At 46.5% G+C, this 25,765-nt stretch overlaps 7 protein-coding genes across 7 annotated transcripts; 1 reads left to right on the top strand and 6 right to left on the bottom strand.

Annotated features, from left to right (window-relative positions):
• Positions 1–1,068: 1,068 nt before the first annotated feature.
• Positions 1,069–4,650, bottom strand: H6S33_003156 (uncharacterized protein; the record flags this gene model as incomplete). Its single annotated transcript, XM_044834515.1, has 1 exon — positions 1,069–4,650. One exon carries the CDS (start codon positions 4,648–4,650, stop codon positions 1,069–1,071), a length of 3,582 nt encoding a protein of 1,193 aa, XP_044692363.1.
• A 300-nt stretch (positions 4,651–4,950) lies between these two features.
• Positions 4,951–5,184, bottom strand: H6S33_003157 (uncharacterized protein; the record flags this gene model as incomplete). The annotated part of the gene is made up of 1 exon (XM_044834516.1): positions 4,951–5,184. A coding segment is annotated over one exon (234 nt), but the record flags the coding sequence as incomplete, so codon positions are not given.
• Positions 5,185–5,240: 56 nt separating this feature from the next.
• Positions 5,241–7,124, bottom strand: H6S33_003158 (uncharacterized protein; the record flags this gene model as incomplete). Its single annotated transcript, XM_044834517.1, has 1 exon — positions 5,241–7,124. A coding segment is annotated over one exon (1,884 nt), but the record flags the coding sequence as incomplete, so codon positions are not given.
• A 798-nt stretch (positions 7,125–7,922) lies between these two features.
• Positions 7,923–8,420, bottom strand: H6S33_003159 (uncharacterized protein; the record flags this gene model as incomplete). Its single annotated transcript, XM_044834518.1, has 1 exon — positions 7,923–8,420. The coding sequence occupies one exon, from the start codon at positions 8,418–8,420 to the stop codon at positions 7,923–7,925; it is 498 nt and encodes a 165-aa protein (XP_044692366.1).
• Positions 8,421–14,501: 6,081 nt separating this feature from the next.
• On the bottom strand, positions 14,502–16,835 carry H6S33_003160 (uncharacterized protein; the record flags this gene model as incomplete). The annotated part of the gene is made up of 11 exons (XM_044834519.1): positions 14,502–14,609; positions 14,669–14,868; positions 14,928–15,077; positions 15,134–15,241; positions 15,298–15,383; positions 15,460–15,467; positions 15,531–15,748; positions 15,800–15,888; positions 15,954–16,443; positions 16,498–16,615; positions 16,689–16,835. 11 exons carry the CDS (start codon positions 16,833–16,835, stop codon positions 14,502–14,504), a joined length of 1,722 nt encoding a protein of 573 aa, XP_044692367.1.
• Positions 16,836–18,253: 1,418 nt separating this feature from the next.
• Positions 18,254–20,163, bottom strand: H6S33_003161 (uncharacterized protein; the record flags this gene model as incomplete). The annotated part of the gene is made up of 4 exons (XM_044834520.1): positions 18,254–19,050; positions 19,100–19,631; positions 19,699–19,979; positions 20,136–20,163. 4 exons carry the CDS (start codon positions 20,161–20,163, stop codon positions 18,254–18,256), a joined length of 1,638 nt encoding a protein of 545 aa, XP_044692368.1.
• Positions 20,164–22,916: 2,753 nt separating this feature from the next.
• Positions 22,917–24,292, top strand: H6S33_003162 (uncharacterized protein; the record flags this gene model as incomplete). The annotated part of the gene is made up of 5 exons (XM_044834521.1): positions 22,917–22,940; positions 23,007–23,025; positions 23,178–23,351; positions 23,459–23,594; positions 23,662–24,292. The coding sequence occupies 5 exons, from the start codon at positions 22,917–22,919 to the stop codon at positions 24,290–24,292; spliced, it is 984 nt and encodes a 327-aa protein (XP_044692369.1).
• Between the last annotated feature and the right edge of the window lie 1,473 nt (positions 24,293–25,765).

Below are 25,765 nucleotides of genomic sequence, written 5' to 3' on the forward strand. Positions count from 1 at the left end.
TCTACTACGTTCTTGCCTCGGTTGTATTCCTTGGCACTATAGTCCATCGTCCATAGACCCACGTTATACTGCGAAGGGGCTGGTCTTTCGCTGCATTGTTCTGGTAGCTGCCCTGGAAGAGGACCTGGAGTTTGGATTTGGTACCGGAGTTCCTGGTCTAGCAACCACCAGCCTTGTAACGGGGGTCCTTTCTAAGAGAAATAGATTTGTATAGAATAAAGACGGCCGTGCAAGATAGACAATCAGGTTGCAGATTATTCAAAGATACTATCGCTAGAACTCAATAATCTTTAAGGGCTCTGCTACCGATGAGAACTTGGTTTTTCTTTCTGATGAAGACTGGAGAGAATAGGACTGAAGGGCGGGAATGAACCTGAGTACTTATACTCCGAAGGCCTCTGTTCTCTGCTCCTAACTCCTTTACTAAGTTCCGGTGGGCCTTCCCTCAGTACCGGAAACAATACCACCGCTACCCCGCTTTTCTCTAAGCGTCAGCAGGTGTTTCCGATACCCAAGGCAACCACCCTTAGTCAAAGCCTTTGTAACACCTGCAGCCTTGGTTGCCACACAACTGAGGACCTGCATGAATGAGCTGCCGCTCAGGTGTAAGCTTAATCATTGCTGTAGAGCTTTCGCTTATTGTAGACTTCCCTAGCATAGTCCCTGCCCTTCGGCGGACTTATAATGCACCGAGGATACAGAGGATCACCGGTCAATCAGAGCTTCACTCTGGCCGGTCTTCTAGTCACTGGCGAGGCATAGACTCGTCAGTCATTGCTCCCATGAATAGATCCTCTTCCTAGCGCCCGGAATGTAGTTACTCTAACAGCTGGTAGCTAACCACACTGCCGGTACTTGCATATCACCGTGCAACTGGCTTCTAACAATAGCTCTCAGCATGTAACCGGGCCCTGTGTGTACTCATACACCAGACAGTTGAAATGGCTCCGTTACACCACTCCCCTCTTCCAGGATCTTGGTCTCCGAGATCTATAACCATTCTATTACCATTCTATATGACAAGAAACTCCGTGATATGCAAGGAAATGAAAACCCAAAGGAAATAATCTACACCCCAACAATCCGCTTGTCCTTGGGTTTCTTAGGATACCTCATATGGAAATCCCGAAGGGCTTCTTCAGCACTCTTCTTGAGATGCTCCCAAGGTTCCCATGTAGCATCCTCGTTCTCATAACCTTCCCACAGCACTAGATATTCCACTCGTCTTCTCTTCTTATTGACCCGGCTATCAGCTACCTCTCGGACAACCCAGTTCTGTTCTCCCTCAACCTCTTCGGGTTCCGGTGGGGGAACTCTTCTCTCAGGATCTACCGGTGCTCTGTAGGGTTCTAGGAGAGAGACGTGAAAGACCGGGTGGATTCCCATCTGGGGGGGAAGAGAGAGCTTGTAGGCACGGGTACCAATAGCTTCTAAGACCTTAAAGGGTCCCATCTTCTTCTGATCCAATTTTCCCAAAGGCCGCTTTGTTTGCACATTGCGCCGGTCCAACATAACTTCATCTCCGGGCTTGATTTCAGGTGGTGCCAGGGCATGAGCATCATACCACCGGGCCATCCTTAATCTAGCTTTACCCAAGCTGGCGTTCATAGCCTGCCAGATAGATTCCCATTGAGAAATCATGACCTCACTTGCTGGATTGTTCCATTCTACTCCTTCCTTTGGGGCCGGCCAGTTGGTCCTGGGTTCATATCCATAGTTGGCATAAAAAGCCGATACTTTGGTAGACTCAGAGACCGCTGAGTTATAAGCATACTCTGCCAAAGGCAAGAGTTCTGCCCAGTCATCCTGTTGATATGAACAATAACTCCGCAAGTAATGTTCCAGGGTCTGATTAACTCTTTCTGTTTGACCGTCCGTCTGGGGGTGGAAAGATGTGGACATCTTCAGCTTCACATTGAGGAGGCTCATGAGAGATTGCCAAAAGTGAGAAATGAACCTGCTATCTCTGTCCGAGACTATGTCATCAGGCAAACCATGGAGTCTCCAAACTTCCTTCAAGAACAATTTAGCCAAATCTTCCGTTTTATTGAGGGTAGGAAGAGGGATGTAGTGTGCCATCTTCGAAAAGCGGTCCACTATTACCCAGATCTTTGTAAACCCACTAGATTCCGGTAGTCCCACAATGAAGTCCATAGAGATGGAAGTCCATGGCCGATAGGGTATCTCCAACGGTTGGAGCATACCAAACTTCTTGTGTCTTGAGGTCTTATTCCTCTGGCAGCTGTCACAGCTCCGGACATATTCCTCAACATCCTTATCCATGTTGGGCCAAAAGAAGTTATTTTTCACCCGCTCTAGTGTCTTAAATTGGCCAAAATGACCAGCCACCTTAGAGTCATGGGTATCGGACAGTATTTCCATCTGAAGCTTCTTGTCCTTGGGTATGTACCATCTATTCTTGTAGAAGATGAGACCGTTCTTGACCGACAAGTTCTGGTCCAAATTTGGTTTCCTTTCAACCAGGGAGCGGTGCAATTCCTGCCAGAAACTATCCTCTTTAGCAGCCGTGTATAGGCGCTCTAAGAATGTATTCTGCAATTGATTCACCCTGACAGCCCCTAGCTTTGCAGGATCCAAAACCAATTGACCTGGCCTAAAAAAGATCTGTGGCTCCGGCTGCAGAGTTTCACCTCCCTCTCCAAGGCGGTGATCCCAGCGCCTAGATAGCACATCAGTCTTGCCATTCTTTTCTCCCGGTCTGTAGACAACTTTAAAATTGTAGCCTGCGAGGTCCTCAGACCATCTAGCTTGCCGCCTAGTGAGAACCTTGGTAGAATTAAAGTACTCCAAGTTCTTGTGGTCTGTAAAAACCGTGATCTCTTGCTCACAAGATTTGAGCATGTGTTCCCATTCCCGGAAAGAGGCTACAATAGCTCCCATTTCCTTATCATGAATGTCATAGTTGATCTCAGCAGGGGAGAACTTCTTAGAATAGAATGCCACCGGATGTAGCTTCCCATCATCCCCATACTGAGAGAGCACCGCTCCCTTGGCAAAATCACTGGCATCTGTCTCGACCACCGTTCTCCTACTAGGGTCAAAATGAAGGAGGATTGGAGCGCTTGTAAACAGCCTCTTGAGTTCTTCAAAGGCCTGCTCATGTGCTGCTGTCCAATACCATTTCTTGTCTTTTTGCAGGAGGTCAGTTAGTGGTTTGCAAACCTTACTGAAGCCTTCAATAAAGCGGCGATAGAAGTTTGCAAATCCGAGGAATGCCTGTACTGCCTTGATATTCTCAGGGACCGGCCATTCCTTAACTGCCTCCACCTTGTCTTCTGACATAGATACTCCTTGTTCCGAGATATGATAGCCTAGGTATTCTACTTCTCGGACATGGAAGGATGTCTTATTGATCGAGGCACAGAGCTTAGCTTCCCTAAGCTTCTGTAGTACCTTCTTGACCAATAGCTCATGCTCTTTCTCAGTCTCCGAGTAGATGAGGATGTCATCGATATAGACAACTACTCCTTCATCCAGTAGTTCCTTTAGCACATCATTGATCATTGCCTGGAAAGCGGAGGGAGCATTGCATAGGCCAAATGGCATCACATTGTACTGATACAGTCCATAGCGGGTTCTGAAAGCGGTTTTCCACTCATCACCTTCGGCTATCCTGATCAAATTGAAGCCATTCTTCAGGTCTATCTTTGTGAAGATCTTGGCCTTGAACAACCTGTCTCTGAGCTCACTCATGATAGGCAGCGGGTACTTGTCCTTGACAGTGACCTTGTTCAAACCTCTATAATCCACACAAATCCGCAAAGTCCCGTCCTTCTTAGGAATGAACAGTATGGGTGCCGCAGCAGGGCTATTCGATCTAGAGATCTTTCCTGAAGACAACTCTTTGTCCAGGTACTCTCGGAGGGCCTTCAACTCTGGAGCGGAGCATGGGTATAGCGGGCCAAATGGGGGAGCGGTCCCAGGCAAGAGTTTGATCTTCAGATCATTATGGGAATGCGGCGGCATTTCCTCAATCTTCTCTTGACTGAACACATCAGCCCAATCCCGGTATAGGTGGTGTATTTTCTCGGCAATATCACCTCCGTCCTCATCATGCCATACTGAACCAACCAATTGATAGACTGTCTCTTCTTCTTCCAACATTTGGTATGGAGAGATCAGTTCAATCTTGGTGGCCGCTGGGAGACAATTCTGCTTGCAGTAGTCACTCCTCCAGCTCATGGTGTTGAGTTCCCAGTTGATGTCCGGGTTATGCTTCCTAGCCCAACTAATTGGCAGGTAACCGGTCATTCCTTCTTCCAGTGTAGCCACCTCCCATCGGAGTGTCTCTTTATGATCTCCCATAGTCATGCGGACCGGGTGAGTGTAATACTCGCCTCCTCCCATCATGACATCTCCTTGAGCATCAAACATTGTCAGAGGTTGATCCCGCCGCACTAAGGGAATTCCATGTTTCCTGACAAAACTCTGGTTGAGGATAGCTCCTGTACAACCGGTGTCAAACAGAAAAGACCCTTGGGCGCCTTCATCCTTTCCTTTGACCGTCCATGACAGTCCTGCCTTTAGTATAGGTCTTTTTCCATGTACTGGTAAGGAGGGAAGCCTCTGTTCCAACCTTCTTTGCTTAACAGCGGGTTCTGAACTTGTTTCTCTTTGTCTTTTCAACATAGCTAATAGCTTCGGGCACTACTAAGATCAGAGATCCTTTGGTTCTATTCCCAAGCGGTAATATAGCAGATATATTGTGTAGTAGTCTTTTTAGCAGTGGTTTGGAAGTGTCTTGGTAGCAAAATGTAACTTTGGTAGAGCACTGACAGACCAGCTGTTTCGGGTCTTAAACCCATCCTCAGAGTGCTTGGAGCAATCAAATAGGCGGAAACACAATCATAATTTATTCAAGAGAAACATAGAAACCAAAAACCCATATAAAAGAAAACTAGTAAACATAGACTAAAACAGACACTTTTTCTACCAGATGATTTCATTGTCCGAGTCTTGCTCAGGCTGAAAAACAAAATCTTCTGTAACCTCCGGGAGTACAACAAGTGGATCTTCTGCTACTACAGCAGCCACTTTAGCCTTCTTCTGAGAGTTGGATTTGCCATTCCCTCTTTTCCGTTTTTGTACTCTCACTGCTGCCACTCGGACAACAGTAGGTTCCTTGGACCAACAATCGGTCCATTTGTGTCTGGACTTGCCGCACTATTGCACAAGTCAGTCTATGCACTCTACCAATAGGGAGTACCGGAAGGTCATACCTTCAAGCATACTTCTGCTTTCCTTCTTTCTTCTAGAATATCCCCCGGGATACCCTTCAGTTCCACCGCTTTGTCTTTAGGTCCTGGAGTCTTCTGAGGTCCGGAGGAGCTCGCAGCTTCTCTTTTCCTCTTAGGCTGCTGGTCCTTCTGAGTGGGAGGATCTTTCTTGGTCCGAGGGTGCGCTTTCTCAGCTGCCATCCCTTGGTACCTCTCATGGGTATGCCCTAACTCTCTTAGAGCAGCTATCCGCTCCATCAAGGACTTTGGCTTGGGGTTGAAAAGAGCCCAACTCATGCCTAGGTCCGGAAGGAGGGAGTTATGGATCTTATCATCCACCAACTGACCCTCATAGCCAGTCTTCCACATCAGCTGAATAATAGTATTCAGGAAGAGGTCTATTCCTCCTCGAGCTGTGTGGGTGAGGGTATTCCATTGGGCTACAGCATCATCTCTAGAGATGGCTTCACCGAAGGCAGCTCTAAAAGCATCCACAAAGGAATCCCAGCGCTTCCATCTCTGATCCAACTGCACCGGTATTCCAGCAAGGCGGTTGGCGGAGGCTTGATCAATTGAATTGTGGTATGCCTCATACCATCGGATCGCTGCCTCCCCTTCCATCAAGTTGCCTGCATATCGGATCTTAACCTCCTGAGAGGTAAATGACAGGCTCTCAATGGAGAACACATTCTCACATTGCCGGATGAAGGTTTCCACTTGCTCCGCCTTGCCTTGGAACTTTGATGGTGGTGGTGCCTTTGGTTCTCGAGCTCTGGTGGAAGTAGAAGGGTGGGAGGTGGTCGGAGGTTGATACTGCTGGGACATCATTGCCAACAGATTCTTCTGTTGCTTCTCCAACTTCTTCTTAAGGTATCTCCGCCAACCTCTTCTGTTATTACCTTCTGGTTCCGAGTCTGAGCTGTCAGAATTATCCGAATCTCCTGGGATGGGAGCACGGGCTGCTGGAGGTGGAGGGTTCTGATTTCCGCCACTTCCTCCTTGTGCCTGAGGTGGAGGGGGAGCAGCGGCCGCAGCAGGAGGGGCCACAGGTGCTACTGGTGCCGGGTTGCTAGCCAGTGGTGAGGTTGCTGCTGGTTGAGCAGCCCCAGACATGGTAAACCTTCCTGGGTTCCTGGCTAGCGGACTAGGAGGTCCTCGGCCTGCACCTGAGAAGAACTCTCCTTCATAGTCAAAGGATCGGTCGGCTCCTCCAAGGAGTGGATGTGTTCCACCGAAGCGGCTAGGTGGTAAGGGTGAAGCCCCCACCGCTGGCTGTACAATAGGGATAACTCTCCTAGTGGATCGGACCGGAAATGCTGCAAAGGGGCTGGTCTTCCGCTGCATTGTTCTGGTAGCTGCTCTGGAAGAGGACCTGGAGACTGAAAGTGGTGCCGGAGTTGCTGGTCTACCCACCACCAACCTTCCTTCATCAAGAGCTCTCTGTATCTCGGCAACAAAGTCTGGTGGAGTGGCCGGATTTGTCCACTCAATCTCCATGGCATCAACATCGGCATTTAGTTCATCTCTTTCTGCATACTTCCGGAGCTCTTCCTGAACAGAGTTGACTTCCGACCTCATGTACTCTAGAGCTTCTGCCATCAGAGCATTCTGTGCTGCCTGGCGCTCTTGTACAATGAGCAGTGCCTGACTGCCTCGGTTCAACTGACTCTGCAAGCTATGCTGGAGGTAGGTCTGAAGCTCTGTGAAGAACTGTTGTAAGGGAACCTCATCGGTATCCTGCCAGGCAGGCTCACAGCCGGGAATATAGGCCTGTAGAGCGGTCCTGGGTTTCTTAACAAGCTGTGTCTGCCCGGTGGCATCAAGCTGGAGGGGCACCGGCTGCCATTCAATCTGAAGGGGTGCATCTGGAGCCGAGAGGGCGGACATTTTGTATAGAGGAAGAATAATCTGAAGGTGACTTGAGCCTTAAAGATTATCTGTAACGGGGGTCCTTTCTAAGAGAAATAGATTTGTATAGAATAAAGACGGCCGTGCAAGATAGACAATCAGGTTGCAGATTATTCAAAGATACTATCGCTAGAACTCAATAATCTTTAAGGGCTCTGCTACCGATGAGAACTTGGTTTTTCTTTCTGATGAAGACTGGAGAGAATAGGACTGAAGGGCGGGAATGAACCTGAGTACTTATACTCCGAAGGCCTCTGTTCTCTGCTCCTAACTCCTTTACTAAGTTCCGGTGGGCCTTCCCTCAGTACCGGAAACAATACCACCGCTACCCCGCTTTTCTCTAAGCGTCAGCAGGTGTTTCCGATACCCAAGGCAACCACCCTTAGTCAAAGCCTTTGTAACACCTGCAGCCTTGGTTGCCACACAACTGAGGACCTGCATGAATGAGCTGCCGCTCAGGTGTAAGCTTAATCATTGCTGTAGAGCTTTCGCTTATTGTAGACTTCCCTAGCATAGTCCCTGCCCTTCGGCGGACTTATAATGCACCGAGGATACAGAGGATCACCGGTCAATCAGAGCTTCACTCTGGCCGGTCTTCTAGTCACTGGCGAGGCATAGACTCGTCAGTCATTGCTCCCATGAATAGATCCTCTTCCTAGCGCCCGGAATGTAGTTACTCTAACAGCTGGTAGCTAACCACACTGCCGGTACTTGCATATCACCGTGCAACTGGCTTCTAACAATAGCTCTCAGCATGTAACCGGGCCCTGTGTGTACTCATACACCAGACAGTTGAAATGGCTCCGTTACAAGCCTTCCCTCATCAAGGGCTCGCTGTATTTCAGCAACAAAGTCCGGTGGAGTGGCCGGATTCGTCCGCTCAATCTCCATAGCATCAGCATCCAGTTCATCTCTTTCCGCATACCTCCGGAGTTCTTCCTGAACAGAGTTGACCTCCATCTTCATGTACTCGAGAGCTTCTGCCATAAGAGCATTCTGTGCTGCCTGGCGCTCTTGTATAAGGAGGAGTGCCTGACTGCCCCGGGTCAACTGATTCTGCAGGCTGTGTTGGAGGTAGGTCTGGAGCTCTGTGAAGAACTGCTGAAGGGAAACCTCGTCGGTATCCTGCCAGGCAGGTTCACAACCAGGAATATAGGTTTGTAGAGCGGTCCTGGGTTTCTTAACAAGCTGTGTCTGCCCGGTGGCATCAAGCTGGAGGGGCACCGGCTGCCATTCAATCTGAAGAGGTGCATCCGGAGCCGGGAGGGCGGACATTTTGTATAGAGGAAGAATAATCTGAAGGTGACTTGAGCCTTAAAGATTATCTGTAACGGGGGTCTCTTCAAAGAGAAATTGAATGAAGTAGAATAGAGACGGCCGTGCAAGATAGACAATCAGGTTGCAGATTATTCAAAGATACTATCGCTAGAACTCAATAATCTTTAAGGGCTCTGCTACCGATCAGAACTTGATATTTCCTTTTGATGAAGACTCGAGAGAACAGGACTGAAGGGCGAGAATGAACCTGAGTACTTATACTCCGAAGGCCTCTATTCTCTGCTCCTAACTCCTTACTAAGTTCCGGTGAAGTCTTTCCTCGGTGCCGGAAACAATACCACCGCTACCCCGCTTTTTCTCTAAGCGTCAGCAGGTGTTTCCGATACCCAAGGCAACCACCCTTAGTCAAAGCCTTTGTAACACCTGCAGCCTTGATTGCCACACAACCGAGGGCCTGCATGAATGAGCTGCCGCTCAGATGTAAGCTTAATCATCGCTGTAGAGCTTTCGCTTATTGTAGACTTCCCTAGCATAGTCCCTGCCCTTCGGCGGACTCATAATGCTTAGAGGATACAGAGGATCACCAGGCAATCAGAGCTTCACTCTGGCCGGTCCTCTAGTCACTGGCGAGGCATGGACTCGTGTAACGGAGCCATTTCAACTGTCTGGTGTATGAGTACACACAGGGCCCGGTTACATGCTGAGAGTTATTGTTAGAAGCCAGTTGCACGGTGATATGCAAGTACCGGCAGTGTGGTTAGCTACCAGCTGTTAGAGTAACTACATTCCGGGCGCTAGAAAGGGGATCTATTCATGGGAGCAATGACTGACGAGTCTATGCCTCGCCAGTGACTAGAAGACCGGCCAGAGTGAAGCTCTGATTGCCCGGTGATCCTCTGTATCCTCTAAAGCATTATGAGTCCGCCGAAGGGCAGAGACTATGCTAGGGAAGTCTACAATAAGCGAAAAGCTCTACAGCAATGATTAAGCTTACACCTGAGCGGCAGCTCATTCATGCAGGCCCTCGGTTGTGTGGCAACCAAGGCTGCAGGTGTTACAAAGGCTTTGACTAAGGGTGGTTGCCTTGGGTATCGGAAACACCTGCTGACGCTTAGAGAAAAGCGGGGTAGCGGTGGTATTGTTTCCGGCATCGAGGAAAGGCTTCACCAAAACTTAGTAAGGAGTTAGGAGCAGAGAATAGAGGCCTTCGGAGTATAAGTACTCAGGTTCATTCCCGCCCTTCAGTCCTGTTCTCCCCAGTCTTGATCAGAAAGAAAAACGAAGTTCTTATCGGTAGCAGAGCCCTTAAAGATTATTGAGTTCTAGCGATAGTATCTTTGAATAATCTGCAACCTGATTGTCTATCTTGCACGGCCGTCTCTATTCTATCCGATTCTATTTCTCTTAGAAAGGACCCCCGTTACACTCGTCAGTCATTGCTCCCATGAATAGATCCCCTTCCTAGCGCCCGGAATGTAGTTACTCTAACAGCTGGTAGCTAACCACACTGCCGGTACTTGCATATCACCGTGCAATTGGCTTCTAACAATAACTCTCAGCATGTAACCGGGCCCTGTGTGTACTCATACACCAGACAGTTGAAATGGCACCGTTACACTACGTTATCAACAAAGATTCACTAGAGTTAGCGGATGGTATTCGACCGTCTTCGACGTAATAGTTCAGGTAGAGTGCGAAGTCACGATAGAGTAAAGTATTTCAAATAGTATAGTCAAATAAAGTTGTAACTCGCGTATCAACGATTTATATTGTTAAGACTCTGATTTCGCCGATAATGGTTTGGCTAGTCAGTGAATGACACCGTATTTATATCCCTCGCGTATGTCTCGAGGACCCAATCTACTAATAATACAGAATACACTCGGGGCCTGCCCAAGACCCTGAAAAACAACCAAGAACATTTAACTCCTAAGTCCGTAACCCAAACTCCTAAGTCCGCTGAAACCCCTCAACCTATTTACCCATTCTAATGCACGTTTCCTTGTCGATGTTTCTTCTCCATCGGCCATCTGGTGGATAATCGTCAGCGTCGGCTACTCGTAGGTCTCGGACGGCAAGGCTACCTACTCGGGCCTCTTCCCACATCGCTTTCCCACATAGCAGAGTCCTCTCATGCCTACAGGTACCGCCAACAGGTACTCGGTCGGCTGGTAGCTTGAGCCGATTCGCTCCGGGTGGTCCGATCTTCGATCCGATTGATTCCAGCTGTCCCTCATATATCCACCGGTCCAAAAGCACTCCCCTCCGGCGGTTTGACGCTCCGGGGGTTATTATTGGGGTCGAAAACGTGTTTTTTATGACTCCGTGTTTTGGTCGTATATTGGTCGCACCACACCCCGTGGGTGCGGTCCAGAGTTGACATTAGCGTACAGAGGGTATTGGGGTATCTACTAGCCTTTCTCTCACTCCCGTAAATGCTTGGCATGCCCGTAACACTATCCTATTCTATTTCTCTTAGAAGAGACCCCCGTTACAAACAATAACTCTCAGTATACAACCGGGCCCTGTGTGTACTCATACATCAGACAGTTGGAATGGCTCCGTTACGTTTGGTTGAACAGATTTGCTGCCTGATATGGCAAGATAATAACTCTGTTTTCTTTATGACGTCTATTCATGATGTTCATGAAATAATTGCCAAACTACGCAGAAGCCCCAGAGAAAACAGCACAAAGTTGCAGTTGTTTACTCTGTATTTGGTGGTGATGCACGTAAAGTACTTTTGATTCCCATCTTTATCAATGATTACAATTACAATATGGGGGTGTCGACATTGCCGATCAATTAAGAAGCTATTATTCAACTCAACGCAAAGCACGACGCAACTGGTACCCCTAATTGTTTTGGCTGCTCGATACTACAGTTATTAATGCATATATTATTAAATGCACTAAAGAGAATGTCCCTAGCTTCAAAAGAAAGAGAACCGACAGCCACAAGCAGTTCCGAATCCAACTTGCCCGAAATTTAATTACCATTAGTTTCAAACAACACCTCGAGTTTACAGCAAAAGCAAAAACCGGAAAAGAAGGGAAAAGTGACCAGGATGCCTAGAAGCCACATATATACATATCCCGCAAAACTCAACAATACCCTACTAAAGTAACCTACCCGCCTCCATCCTCACATACCTTTCAGGACAGACCTACAAACGCGGGTTGCATTCTTTGCAGGTGGAATCACAAAGTCAATTCTGAAATAAAGATAAAGAAGGTTACATTTGGATGTAAAGAATGTAATGTAGCACTTTGTAAAAACCGTTTCAAAATATACCATAGTTAAACTGCATCGTTGGCTTCTCAATCCGATTTTTTATATCTTGATTTCTACCCGCATGTCTGTTTTTTGGGATACCTTCCTAAATAGGCTTAACCTCCCGCATATCAATTGAGCCTGACGGTCTAAGGGATAGCACCTCGTCAGCTGTTGATAACCTGTAAGTCTCGAATATGAATATCCAGGGTGGCAAGACACCATTGATTTTGGTAATAAATGAGATACTGACATAATGCAACCTTATACAAAAATATGAACTGGGATGTAATCACTCTTTTTTCCTGGAATTTGGCATAATTACCCATCCAACAATTTTCACAATTTAGGAGAATCAAAGACTATCAAAAGTAAGGCTCTATTTAGACGCACCCCGGTTTATTTTTCTTTTTTTTTCAATTCTGTAGAAAATTTCTAATAATAAGTGAAACGATAACATTTCCCGGAGTTGGGGGTTGAGTTCTAATGGCGACCGCGGTTGGTTTATCGCGACCGGCGCTATAGCAGAATAAGCTTGAACTTTGGCTTATGAAGGTGATTGACCGGACAGACCAGCCACGCTACTCAATCAGAGGGAGATAATTCCTGGCCGTGCTGTACTGTAGCGAATTTCTGACTTTCCGTTTCTGATCTAGAGCTCGAGTATATACAGCCTTTAAGCACGTTCCTAACGCTGCTAGCTTTTTTGTCCAACCTCCCCGGCTTTCTGTTCAGCTCGCATGCATTAAACTTCAATTATTCATAGATTATCACTCGGCTCTCTGTGGGCAGTTGAATACCTCCATAACTCGAGATTTTGGCTAGATCAAAATTACTTCTATGGGAAACTTCTGCAGATCGATGCTATTTAATAAATCACTCAAGTGATGATCCCTGGGCGTAGATAGCCAATTTTCAAATTTTAGCAGTAGTCCGATACGACATCCTTTGTCCTAAACTGTCACTTCACCCTTAAATTTCTGTCACGTAAACGGAGTCTATATATTCCTACCTAACTGATCCTGCGTCAATTCTTGATCTGTAAGATTATAGAGATCATTACTCGTCCTAACTATCTTACAGAAGGATTCTAGATCCGGTAGAGTTCGGTGAGAGAATTTAATCAATCCACCAATTCGTATAGAAATCTTACGGCATTTTGAGGCTGACGATCTACCTAAGGAATAGGGCGCGTCCCCAAACCGACAACCCAGGCCACGTTGCCTCGCAGCAACTTTTTGAGTTGGTTGTGGACGATTGGTATCATAACGTAGGTGGTATTCGGTGCTTTGAAAACGAGTTGTATTATTCCGGTAGTTGGGATGAGGGAGGTGTGTCCCTAAGGACTTGCAGAGTTCGTATTGGAAAAAGAACATTGTGTGTGACGTCAGAAGACGTAGAAAAGGAGAAGATGGCATGAGATGTATACGCACTATGGAGGAGGAACGGGAAATACGGTGTGATCATTCCTTTACTTCATGTGGTGCATATGGGGAACATCGATGACTCCTATTACCAATTCTCTAGCGTTCAACAGTACGTCCGTAATTGAAGAAAGTAAGGCTGTATTTGAGATAGAAAAGATTTCATTACCGCCACTAGCCTAATATAAGTTCTAAGACTACATCCTCGCCTGAGGTTTATCCTCCTACAGTAATCTTTTTGTCTTCAAGCGCTAAGCGTACTTGTAATATTACTCAATCCTCTTCTATTAGCCATAGACTCGATGAATACATTTAGTTGGCCTTTCGGTTAGTACTATGTAGTAGTATTTATCGAACCTTACTAATAGGTACTAGTACTGCTAGCGATTACGAGATCAAGGTGTTTCTACCTATCAGAGTCGGCTACAAAAAAGCGAAATCAGAAAAATAAGCCCACCAATATCTCTTACTCTTCTTTTTTTTCCATTCGTCATGTTAAATTTCTTACGAGCAGGACTATTTCCCTAGTAAAATAAGGGTATTGACCATTAATATGGCCATGGTGGGTAATCAATCATCAAATATCACTCGCACTCCTTCTTTAAGGTAATAATTATTGTTGTTAACTCATAGTCAACACAGCAGCAACAGTACGGGCTTAGGAGGTGTCGTTCATGATCCTGAACGGTCTCGGGGATTTGATCAGAGTTGGTCTATTAACAGATCCCTTATGCAAAGGTTAAATCTCTGATTATTAAGTCTATGGATTGTAAATAAGACCTTTCCCTGGTCTCTTCTCCAGCGGTGTCATAGATTACACTAGCTGTTCTCTGACGTAACCTCTGGCTTAAATAACTCTGGTTGTAAAGGTCAATGTCTGAACAATTTGGTTCTAACCTAACCCAGACTTTCGAAAAAAGGGTGGCTCGAGTCAGCTTCAATTGTCACATCTTGGGCCGGATATGTTCGGGCTAGGATTTTGAGCCCGGAACTCAAGCCAGCTCGGCTTTACCCAACAGTTCAAGTTGAAGTTGAAGTTGAAGCTGAGGCTGAGGTTCTGTGCAATCAACAGTCCAAAAAAGTCGCTATCATATTTTTCGCGTGAGACCCGCATGAATGGTAATGAAATTATTAGATTCCGGGCTGGAAGGTTTCGATGAGATTAGACCCTTCATGAATTTAGGTGTAAAAACACACCATAACGTCAACTATTCTTTACACGTAAAGTCGAGGTAAATATTTAGTAGATTTCAATTTAAACCTTTGTCTGTATAATCAAGCATAAAAACTTTCGAACTAAAGTCCGGATGATAAACGTCCCGTTTCCCATGCATAAATGTACTACTTGTCTTTTGCGTGATGTTTCAAGATCTAGAAGCGATCAACTAGCTCCTCGATTACCTTTCGCCCACTCTCTTAAAACATTCTTCTTTACCTTTCCCGTTGATGTCTTCGGTAATTCTGTCAATATCTCAACCTCCCTTGGAACCTATAAGTTTTCTTATTGTCAGCTGTCAGAAATGCAAGTGCGAGGATTCGTTATCTGACCATGAAGCCCGAGATTGTTGAGCTTTTCTTTGCCCAAAGAATGACATCCTCGCCCGTGAGTTGTGGATTTGTGGTAGTAATGAACGCTTTTGGACGTTCTCCAAAATGTGAATCTGGAACAGCAATGACCCCAACCTCTACGACATCTGGGTGACGGGCAAGCATTCCTTCTAGAGACACACTACTGATGTTTTCTCCCCCTAGTGATATATCAGATTTAGTAGAGGCACTTGTAATAAAAACCTTTGGATTCGATTACCTGAGATGATGATATCTTTTGCTCGGTCTAAGATTTGAATTGCACCATCTGGATGGCAAACAGCAAGATCGCCGGAGTGTAAGACACCACCCGCAAATAGCTTGGCCGTGGCTTCAGCGTCCTTATAGTAGCCTCGTGCGCATATATTTCCTTTCAAATTTCAGTAAACGTGAACCGGTTTTTAGACTAACTGGCTAGGAACATACCCGCGAATACTATCTCACCAATTTCAATCCCATCTTTTTTCACATCTATCACCTCTGTTATATCAGGCTTGATAACACGAACCATTTTACTGGTTACAAATCCGTGACCTGGTAATTAATAAGCATATCTTTCTTTTTAGATATAAAAGATAGAGGGAACGAACCCTGCCGAGCCATCTTTTTGTACATTTCCTCTGGTGATAGATCAAGCCACTCTGGAAGAAAATATCCTTTTGTAATAGGGCCATATCTGGAGCATTGGTATCAGCATCTCTTGGTATTAATCTTAACCACACCTTGACCATATTTATCGTATATGAACTTACGTTTCTGTCTATTAAAAAAAAGTTAATCTCTGATATAGTTGGGGAGCCATCGGGTTCACAGGGCTACATACCAAACCATAGACGTGAACTGGGATAAGATTCAATGAAATCATATCCTCAAAAAGCTTTGCTGATGGGGGAGACGCAGCTACCGTGACTCGGACTGCTCGTGGTAGCCGCTCTGCTTGAGGAGAACGGCAGAGCAGGGTATTAACTGTTGGCGCTGCATTGAAATGGGTGATGCCTTCAAACTTCAATAGCCGCCACATTTCCTCATAGTCGATTTTTCCTATTCATCACTTTAATTAATAATTCCTACCAAATAGAGGTCATTACTTACTCATGCAGTAGTGAGTTCCCCGGGCACTGACAACTGCCCATGGGAATGTCCAGCCCACGGCGTGGAAAAGTGGAAGGATTGTCAAGTACCTGTTTAATATTAAATGAGTAAGTTTAAAATCCTCAAGAATACTAGTGTTGTACATGGCACTGACTTTGCTCTATCCTTAGAAAGAACTGACGTGCAATTCAAACCGGACTCGATAACATTCGCAAGAGCAGCTAGGTATGCCCCTCTGTGAGTATACTCGACCCCCTTTGGCTTTGCAGTTGTCCCGCTTGTGTATGCTAACGCAAACACGTCGTCTTCACTCTCTGCCTCTAGATGCAATCCCTCCCAGCCACCTCTATGCTTCCTGTCATAATCTAACCCCTCCGATATTATACGATCAAAGTCTCCGCTTAGCTCGCCAACGGTTGCATCTGTATCATCATCAATAATTCTAGGGACCTTGTCATCAAAGCCTTCTAGCAGTCCCACAAACTCTCTATCAACAATAATGATATCGACTTCGGCGTGTTTAAAGATATACTGGACGTCTTCTTTTTTAAGACGGTAATTCACGCCCACTTGAACAGCACCTGCAGCAGCTATACCGAAAATACATTCCAGAAATGCAGGTGTATTGGGACAGAGAATTCCAACTATGCCGGAGTTAGAAGCTTCATGGCTTATGAAGCTTTACGTTGAATACATACCTCTTTTGTAACCATGAGTCTTAAGGTAATACCCGAGACCTCTGGCTCGATCAGCAAATTCCATGTATGACCGGCGGAGCACCTTTCCATTGGCAGTAACATGAATGATTGCTTCAACCTATTATTCACATTACTTATCTGATCTTTGGGAAAGTCCAGAACCACCAAGTACAAAGAAAGAAGTCACGTACGTCAGGTTCAATTGCTGCTGCTCGGGGTAGGAAGTATGTCGGTGAAAGCTCTGCTCTACTGTTTGATAGGTTGGTTTTCGGTGGTGATGTAGTTGAGGACCATAGGTGGCGCGATATACTTGCCAGACGGGACTGAGGCGAGGACATTGGAATTTAGCAATATTACGTTGGATATTCAGGATTAGGTGCTCGAGTTTTGTACGGTATCTTTGCTATGGGTTCAATTTGCGTATTATGTAGGTGCTCCAGCTCTCCTGCTTATCATGACCGTTCTCAGCCAGACTCGGCCCTCGGTCCGGCCAGGACCGGTTCAGGTATGCAGGTATTGCTACATGTATGTCTAAGTTGTAGTGAGTCCGGAGTTCACTGGCGGGGGCCTGCACCCTAGCCTGGCCAACCCGCAGCTTTATCAACTCGCGGCGATGGCCACGCGTGTTTAAAATGTGGGGAAGATAAGTCTGGGGCCAGGGTTTCCCGCAGTACGTAGAAGAGCTTACAAAAATTGGTCAGTGCGCTTGGAGCACGGGCTAGGGTTCCTGAGGAGCTCACTCATATGTCGTTATCTAGATCGCTTGCATTATGGGCACAGCAAAGCTGAACGTCAGAGAGCAGACACATATCTACACCTAGAAATGATCTGGTGACTAGAGTGTCATGTCAATAAGGAACCTAAGTGTCCTAATCGGTACATACATGTAACTACATGTAGTTGTAAGACATTCTGTAAAATGGCTACTCTACGAGGGAAAAATCTTCATCGCAAGCAATGGCGTGCGGCTGTTCCTCTTCCCTACAGTGATGAGAATATGGTTGTGAACACTTAAATATCAAATACATATACAGAAAGCTATAATATACTACTTGGTATGTAGTGAGGAGACTCCGGGTGCAACAATTGTATGAAGGGAATTAATGTTCAAACACCCATTATGTATGACACGTAAAGAGAAAATATAAAAATGGAAAAAGAAAAAAATGAACAAGAAGCAGGGTATTGGGGAAATAAGGTTAAATAAGCATGTAATAAGGTAACAATCAATGACACCCAGGCTTATGTAGAATCCAAAACCTGCTCCTACCACCCGCCTTGATAACAACTTCAAGACGGCCTTGGAAAACCAATGCAAAGGGTTGAACAAACCAAACAGCAACCCGATTCCCAGTATCTCAATAGCCGGGAATAAAAACAGATAGAAAAAGACAAGATAACGGGCAAGGCTGCCCCGGAACCAACACAAGCTTCCGAAATTCGTAAAAGTGACCCGGTTTAAACTTTTAAGTCATTCCGATCAACTAACATGATGGCCCCACGGCCAGCGGAATATGTGCTCATATCAACTTCACCAAACAATAAATCAGGGGAATGGGTTTTGTTGTCCCATACCCTACTCACAAAGCACTATGCAATCCTACACAATACCAACGGAAAAGCGAAGGGGATAGAACTTTAAAAGGAAATTAAAAGAAACTAACAGATGTCGTAGTTTACTTTCTTCCACGACACAAACACGCATGCAACTCTTGATAACCCACGACCTAATTCATAAAACCCACATGGACCCATACTAATCGTTGCGCCTCTTGGACTTCGACAAACTCCTGACTCGCTTTAAGAGTCCATTCTCGCTGCCTTTGTCCCCAGTGCCTACCCTGGCTGGTTTCTTTGGTGAGTTTGGCGCTCTCTCGCCTTTACTCTCTGCGATGGCCTCGCTCTTCTTGTCGTATGCGGTTTCATACTCCGTGAAAAAAGGATTGCGGTCATTTTTGCCTGCTGTTGCACTGACAGGGGTAGTGGGTGAGTACTTTGATTCCGTTGGCGATCTTCCTGGGGGAGGAGGGCGGCGGTGCCCAGAGCCGACGGGTCCGTCACTCATATTAGTTCTGTTTTGACTGATGGATCGAATCTTTTGTGCCAATGACTTCTTCCGCTGGAGACCCCCTCCACTACCACCATTTGAAGACCGAGGCCGGTCATCATTTGTTTCAGACATGGTCCGTTCCATTGCTATCTTTGATGCTGGTGCCCCATCTAAAAATGTTGAAGTACCTAGGCCAACAGTCTCATCTCCATGAATAGTTTCAGAAGCCTTGGGATCAAATGATGCAGTTCGAGTACCTGATGGGCGAACATCGAGCTTTCCCGAGGCTGAGTCGCGTCTTCCTGTACTCGTAAAGTCGTGGAAAGCTTCTGGGTCTCGATTCCCAAAGAGGTGAGAGTGGTCGGCTTTAAGACTAACCGGACCAAACCCAGAAAGCGCATTGTTTGCTGAATCGGCTGGGAAGGCATGCACAGGTGCAAGTTTATGGGTTTTCTTATTACGGTGGGGATTACATGCATCAAATGGACCATCGTGATGGAACACTAAGATTTGTTAGAATATCTAAGATAGAAAAGAAAGGACCTAACTCACATCCAGTGCCATAGATTCCAGTTACATCAAGTTTGTCAATAACATCTAGAGGCGAGCCCTTCTTTCTGTCCCTTCGTACACCCTCGTCTTTACCCTTAGATCGGGAGCCAGACCCTGAACCATTTTCAGCTTTCAGGCGTTGCTCTCGACGGCGCCGTTCGTTTCTTTCCCGCTCTTTCTCGGCATCATGAGCATCCATAACAGACGAATCTGAATTGCGTCTGGGCCGCCTTCTGGCATCGCGGTCGCGGTCGGATTCCCTGAGTCTATCTCCATTTGAAGGACGACCGCTTGGTGGGGGGCGACGGGGCTGTTGTCTCTGTTGTCCACTGTTTGAGGAGAATGTATCGATCGAGATCAATTGTGAGTTATCATCGGAAGATCGCGAATGATGGTGTTCGTATGGCGGTGGTGGTGGCGGTCGGGACCTTGAACCGTTTGACTGGTGACCACGGGGTGGGGGCATCCTGTTCCTGTCTTGGTCCATATTTTGGAAAGGATCTTGGGAGTGATCTGTAATAGTAAGATTCTCCTGTACCTAGAGTATTAGTAGTCTGTTCTCGCAACTACTATCAGCCGGAAGGATGGGGTGTATTTACAAAAAGCTCTGCTGCAGCGCCTAGAAGCTGTGGAGAAAGCTGAGGTCTTGTAGCGGAAGTTGCGTCAAAAGAGTTAGATTTATGAGCGCCAGGTCGGTCAGTTGGGAATGGATCAAGATCGTTATTGTCGTCAAATACGTCAAGAAAAGGATTTCTAGACTGTGGCCTGCCAGCAGAAGGGCCGAAAGAGAAAGGGTCGGTAACACCGGGAGAGGGGGTCGAAAGTCTTTGGCGAAATGGATTGTTGGTCCCTAGCTCCATGTTCATAGAGGGGCGGCGCTCTATCGACGTTTTAAACAAAAGATGAGAGACCATCGGTCAGCACACGGCCCTGTACGGAGAGGGGGAATGGTGGGTCAAGGGTTACGTATAGAACTCTATGATTCTTGATAGTGCGGCAGAAAATAACAGGATTCAGGAAAGAATAGATAACGAACCTGGGACAGGGGGCTGTACGAGCGACATGTTAGGATTGGGAGGAGCTGTCGGATGAGAAGGGGAGCACGATCGGGATGGCGAAAGACTGGTCGATCTCTAAGATATTGATTGCTTTATTGATTTCAGTGGAGTCGCGCAGGAGGTTGGAGGGATGGGACGCGGCAACGGTAGGCAGAGGAGCAGTGGTAATGGAAACGGTAGCAGTAACTGTAGCAGTAAGAGAAGAAGAGGAACAAGGACGGCGGTTGGCCGTTAGACACAGAGAAACTATGACGAGGGTGAAGGGACCCAGAGAATGTCGAACAGCCGGACGGGGGTTGGGCGAAGGGAGAGATGGGGGGGTAGGTTGAGAAAGGGTGGGAGGTTGTGATGGGTGGAGAGAAAGCAGCGAGGGGTGGGACACCTGATTGATAAATGAATAATAGGCAGGATGAGGGATTGTGGAAAGGGTGTGCTGTGGCGGTTGGATTGCCTCCTTTCCTTTCCTTTCCAATAGACAGATGTTATTATTAAGTATTGAATGTTAATGATCTCGGTCTGGTCTCAACAAATTTTGTTCGCCTGCTTGCCCTGAGTCTGTTTAAACTGTGTGTACAATCTTCTTGCTTTTTTGCCTCACCAGGATCAGCTTCCTAGGCAGCTTTCGATCTCTCACTTCGCACTTCAACTTGCAAGATGTAGATGGTGGTGATCTAAGGACTGTTTGTATTGTCTGTAGTGGAGTACTTGCTTGGGTTAAGTGGGGGAGGGAAAGGGGAACGGTTTCAAGGGCACCTGACAGACCCTGCCCAGAAAAATGAAAAACGAAATAGGTTGCTTGGGATTGTCCGGCCCTTACCGTTGCTAGTTGAAGCGCAAATTGAGGGGAGCTACCGAGGTTTCAGTGAAAGAGAGAGTGAACAGGCCTACTACGCTCCACAGGCGTTCTGAAGACCTTGAGAGATATGATGAGCTACCTGCTGTACATGTAGTAGCCAGTACTACTAGTATTTTTTCTTCCCTGCGGCACACACTCGTTCCTGGTTGAATCTAACAAGCTAAAGAACTAACAGGAATTGATCAGGGTCCATTAAACGCCCGGTTTGACAGCAAATATACAAATATGTAGATCGAGGAGCAAATTGAAAGGGGGTGGGTGGGTATGCTGTACTTGATGGCTGGTCACAAAAATACAAACTCTACTCTACTCCCCAGCTCTCTTCTCTCCAAGGTGCAAGTACATTCAATTCGGAGGTATGTGACGGTATGTCTCTTTTGTTCGCGAACCCAAACACCCTTAGATGTCAGGGGTGTTACCCGTGCACTGTGCGCAAGAGACTAAGCTCTATTCTTCAGTTGCTATCCTCCTTCCCCATGACGGTTCGCAAAAATGCGGTCGAAGAGATCATCATGGAGCTTTTCGGCATAGTGCCTCACACAAGACTAGCTAATTGTACATATGTACCTGTCCTCGTGGGATCTCACAGCCAGGCAAACAGTTGTTGTTGTTCCACCAATCCGCCGAGAACCAATACAAAGCTCGAAAAGACCACCGGCTGAAAAGTGCTTCCCCCGCAAAAAGGTGGCGCAGAATTTCATCATTCGGAACCATCACAGTGCGATCTGGCCCGAGTGCATTGCCCCAGCATCTGCTCGCGAGAAATATGACTTGTGGGTTAATATAGGTGCACATTCAGGTATCGGCACACATGTCCTAGAGTAATAGTATGTAGAATAGGTACCGCAGTGCTCAGTGACCAGGCTTGGAAGAAATACTACCATAACCTGCATGGTAGTGAGAGCTCTGTCCGTAAGGAAATCAATTTGTATCCAGAATTGGGTTTAATAACCTCTCAACAAGAGTGATTGTTACTGAGCCTCCTCCGAGCTGCTCATCTCATTCTTTGAAGTTTACTTCTATGGATGTAGGCACTATGTAGGTACAGTTACCGAAGAGTACCCACACGTTAGGATGCCAATCAAAACGTGCGTTCTATTTCCCCCTAATTTGCACTTTAGATTCGTTCCCGACTCCCGACCCCTTTGTGAATCTCAATCAAAAGTGCCTAGCACTCCCCCGTCAGTAAACGGCAAATATTTTTAGGGTCTCGAGGTTGTTGCAGTGTGTACCTACGGGTAACCTCAGCCTCGAACTTTGATCGAAGCCACTTAGATGTATTAATGTGGAGATATATATTTCGGTTGTTAGATAACGATTCCTCATCAACTCCTTTAACATTGACATCAACCCCGAAGTCAATAAAAGTTATAGTTATGATGTTTGTAAAGTCAAGTCACGTGGTTCTGCGCACGTAGTACAGAAGTTGATCTTATCAGATCCTCGATACCGCGTGCTTGGGTGGTTGGTTGATGATAAATTGTAGGGAGGGGTGTAGGGCTAACCCCTCGCAACAGCAGTCTCCCATGACGAAAGTTGTTTTTCACGAACACTGGTAAATTAGATTTTTTTACAAGAAAAAACTGATCACCAGGATTGAGTTTGGAAGCAAAATCTCGTTTAGGCCTAAATTGCCTACCCAAAAATTCAATTACGCAGGTTTACTGACCCTGATTGGTTTGTCACTTCCCCCCGCCAAAAGTTTCTGTGGCCTTCAACTTGCAGCGTCGTCACCGATTGTTTCTGCCCCCCCACCCAGAAAATTATTTCCCCTCCTCCAACCTCTCTCCCTTCTCCCATCTCCTTTTCTCTCACTCTTTGAGTGAACCCACAAACTTCAACTATCCCCATCGAAATCTCCAATTAGTCCGTCTTCTAAAGACAGAAGGAGAAAGCAGGCACCATGTCTGCCTCCGTTGCTTCTCAGGTTCGCCTTCTCTTCCATTGTTTTTTTTGGCTATTCATCGCAACTAACCTTGCCATTTTGTCAAAGAACCCGTACGACCTCCTTGGTATGTCTCATTACTACGCATCTCCATACCCCCTCCTACTCTTTGTAAACACCTAAGGCGAAGAATAAACATTTTTGACATTGCCCGAAACTACCCCGCTTCTATACATTTTTATTATATATATTTGCTTATTCTCCTACTTTGAACTACAGGAAACGACATCGAGGATCCCGATGCTCCACCTCCACCTGCTCCAAGGCAGGTGATCAAGAACACCACTACCTCTAAGAAAAGAGATGAGAAGCCTGCCCCGGCTGTGGCTCCCGTAGCCAGTGGCTCCAGAGCTGGTGGCTATAAGGGACGAGGCCGTGGTGGAAACGACGGAGGTTAGTACGATCCCACAGGGAATTGATTCCATCTAGAGGCATTCTTTATCTTATTTGGTCACTTCTTACCATAGCTTCATAATTCTAACATCCTGATTTTACTTAAGCATTCCGTGATCGTGAGGCTGGACGCCAGAACAATCTCGCCAAGAACACTGATGAGGACAACACCGCTCCCCAGGGCGGTGCCCGTGGACGTGGTGGACGTCGCCAGTATGATCGTCACAGCCAGACTGGCAGAGTGTATGTTCTCTGGAAATTTTCTAAATTATGCTTTTACAGTCATTGACCCTGATTTCTTGATTCGCAGTGACACCGAGAAGCAAGTAGGCCAGGGATGGGGTGCCAACAAGGGCACAAAGGAATGGGACGACGAGCTTGCTGGTGCTGAACTTGCCCAGAAGGATGCTGCTGGTGCCGATTCCGCCGACCCCAACGCTATCCCCGCCTCCGAGGATCCCGCCGCTGCCGAGGGTGGGGCTACTGCTGAGGTCCCTGAAGAGGTCGAAGAGGTTCACAAGACCTATGACGAGTACCTTGCGGAGCTTGCTCAGCGTCAAGCCGACCTTGGCCCCCCTACCGAAGTTCGCCGTCCCAACGAGGGTGGCAACGACAAAAAGTGGGCTGCCGCCAAGGAGTTGTCTCGCGAGGAGGGTGCCTACTTTGTTGGCGAATCCAGGGACAAGACAAGGAACCGGGAGCGCAAGACTAAGCAGATTCTCGACATCGAGCCTCGTTATGTCGAGCCCAGGGATGCCGGACGTGGTGGACCTCGTGGTGGCCGTGGACGCGGTGGTGATAGGGGCGGTCGTGGTCGTGGCGAGAGAGGCCCCCGTGGTGACCGTGACGGTGACCGTCGCGGTGACTACCGTGGTGGAAAGAGCAGCACTGGCACCCCTAACCTTGACGATACCAGTGATTTCCCAAGCTTGGGAGCTTAGGCTCACCCCACCAAACTGTCCTGCAAAAGGTCGGAACATATTAGTATGAATCAATAGCATACCAAGATGAAATCAATTTTCTTTTTTTTTGTGAAAATTCAATTCTTTGGTTGTTTCTTTCTTTTTTCTTTAGGGTGGAAATCTTGAGTTTTAAGGGTATTGGGGAAAAGTTGAATAAAAGTCAATTTCAAGAGCCTCCACTTTGACTTACGCTTTGTCATCGATTGGATGGATCTAGGACAGGTATCATACCTTTTGCACCATAATGCGGGGTCTCCCGCTCCAGCACATGTAGCCTATTACTCTATATTAGTGTACAGGGATATAACCCGAAAAACTTGGTTTCCTCTAGTCAATCGTCTCTGCTGCACTTGCACTTTGGTATAACTCAGTGGCTATTTTGTGAGATCCACAATCAGCTGCAACATTATTGAATTGGATCTGCATTCCCTTGAGAATTACACGCTGAGTGTCGCAGAGGATTCTTTTAGGGTGACCAGGCAAAATTTGGTTAGTGGGAGTTATCGCTTGCCTCGGCCTGGTCTCCAAAACCCGTTTCTCCTTGATCTGTTTTGATGCGAATTTGTAATGTCTATTGGTACTCGAGTTGAGATGCAAGATTAAAGAATTAGTCATAGAATATCACTCGGCGATGTTCTTCTGAGGTGCAATGCTGACTCCATTGGACGATTGATTGGTTTATTGATTCATTTTGGATGTTAATTCCGTTTTTATAACGGATAGTGGAAGCCTTCCCGTGGATATTCTGAAGGTGTTCAAACTTGAAGCCTTGAAGATAAATTACAGATCTTGCATAGAAACGGCTCACAACAACTCTGTAGACACACCCTGGAGGGATCTACAGACCACATTTGAACGCCTACAAACCTTCAAAAATATCCACGTGATGGCTTCCAGTGATGATTCATTTCTGTTCGATGCATACGTGTACTCATATAGAGCCGATAATCTTATGACCTCCGTCATCACCTATGTTACAATCGATTCGAGATCGAGATCAAGTCTAAGTATGTAATAACAGATGTCGAAGGTGCTCTCTGGGCTGCGGAGTAGTTTCCGCTCGACAACATACATAGGATGTGTTTCCAGCTTCTAACGTTCAGTTACTATACGTACTTGGTACATGTATGTACATAAGTTCCTCGGTTTCTAGAACCCCAGCAATAAAAAGAACAGGGCGTACCACTATCCCATTATCAAAACTGCAAGAATAAGGACAACAGCGTGTGTCTGCAGCTTTGCATTCCCATAATAAAGAGCTAAAGTTTTGTCACCACACAATGAAGACCCACCAGGTAGTCAAAAGGATCAACATATATACATGTAGGTCCTACAAATACAGACACAGGATATTTTGCTCTTCGCCGCCTCGCTGAAACAAATCTGGAGTAACTACATGTAATTACCAGTGATACGCACGCAACAAAAAAAAAAAGAAAAACAGGATAAGAA

Source organism: Morchella sextelata, assembly GCF_020137385.1.
Source record: "Morchella sextelata strain SCLS chromosome Unknown scls_14, whole genome shotgun sequence".
NCBI lineage: Eukaryota > Fungi > Ascomycota > Pezizomycetes > Pezizales > Morchellaceae > Morchella > Morchella sextelata.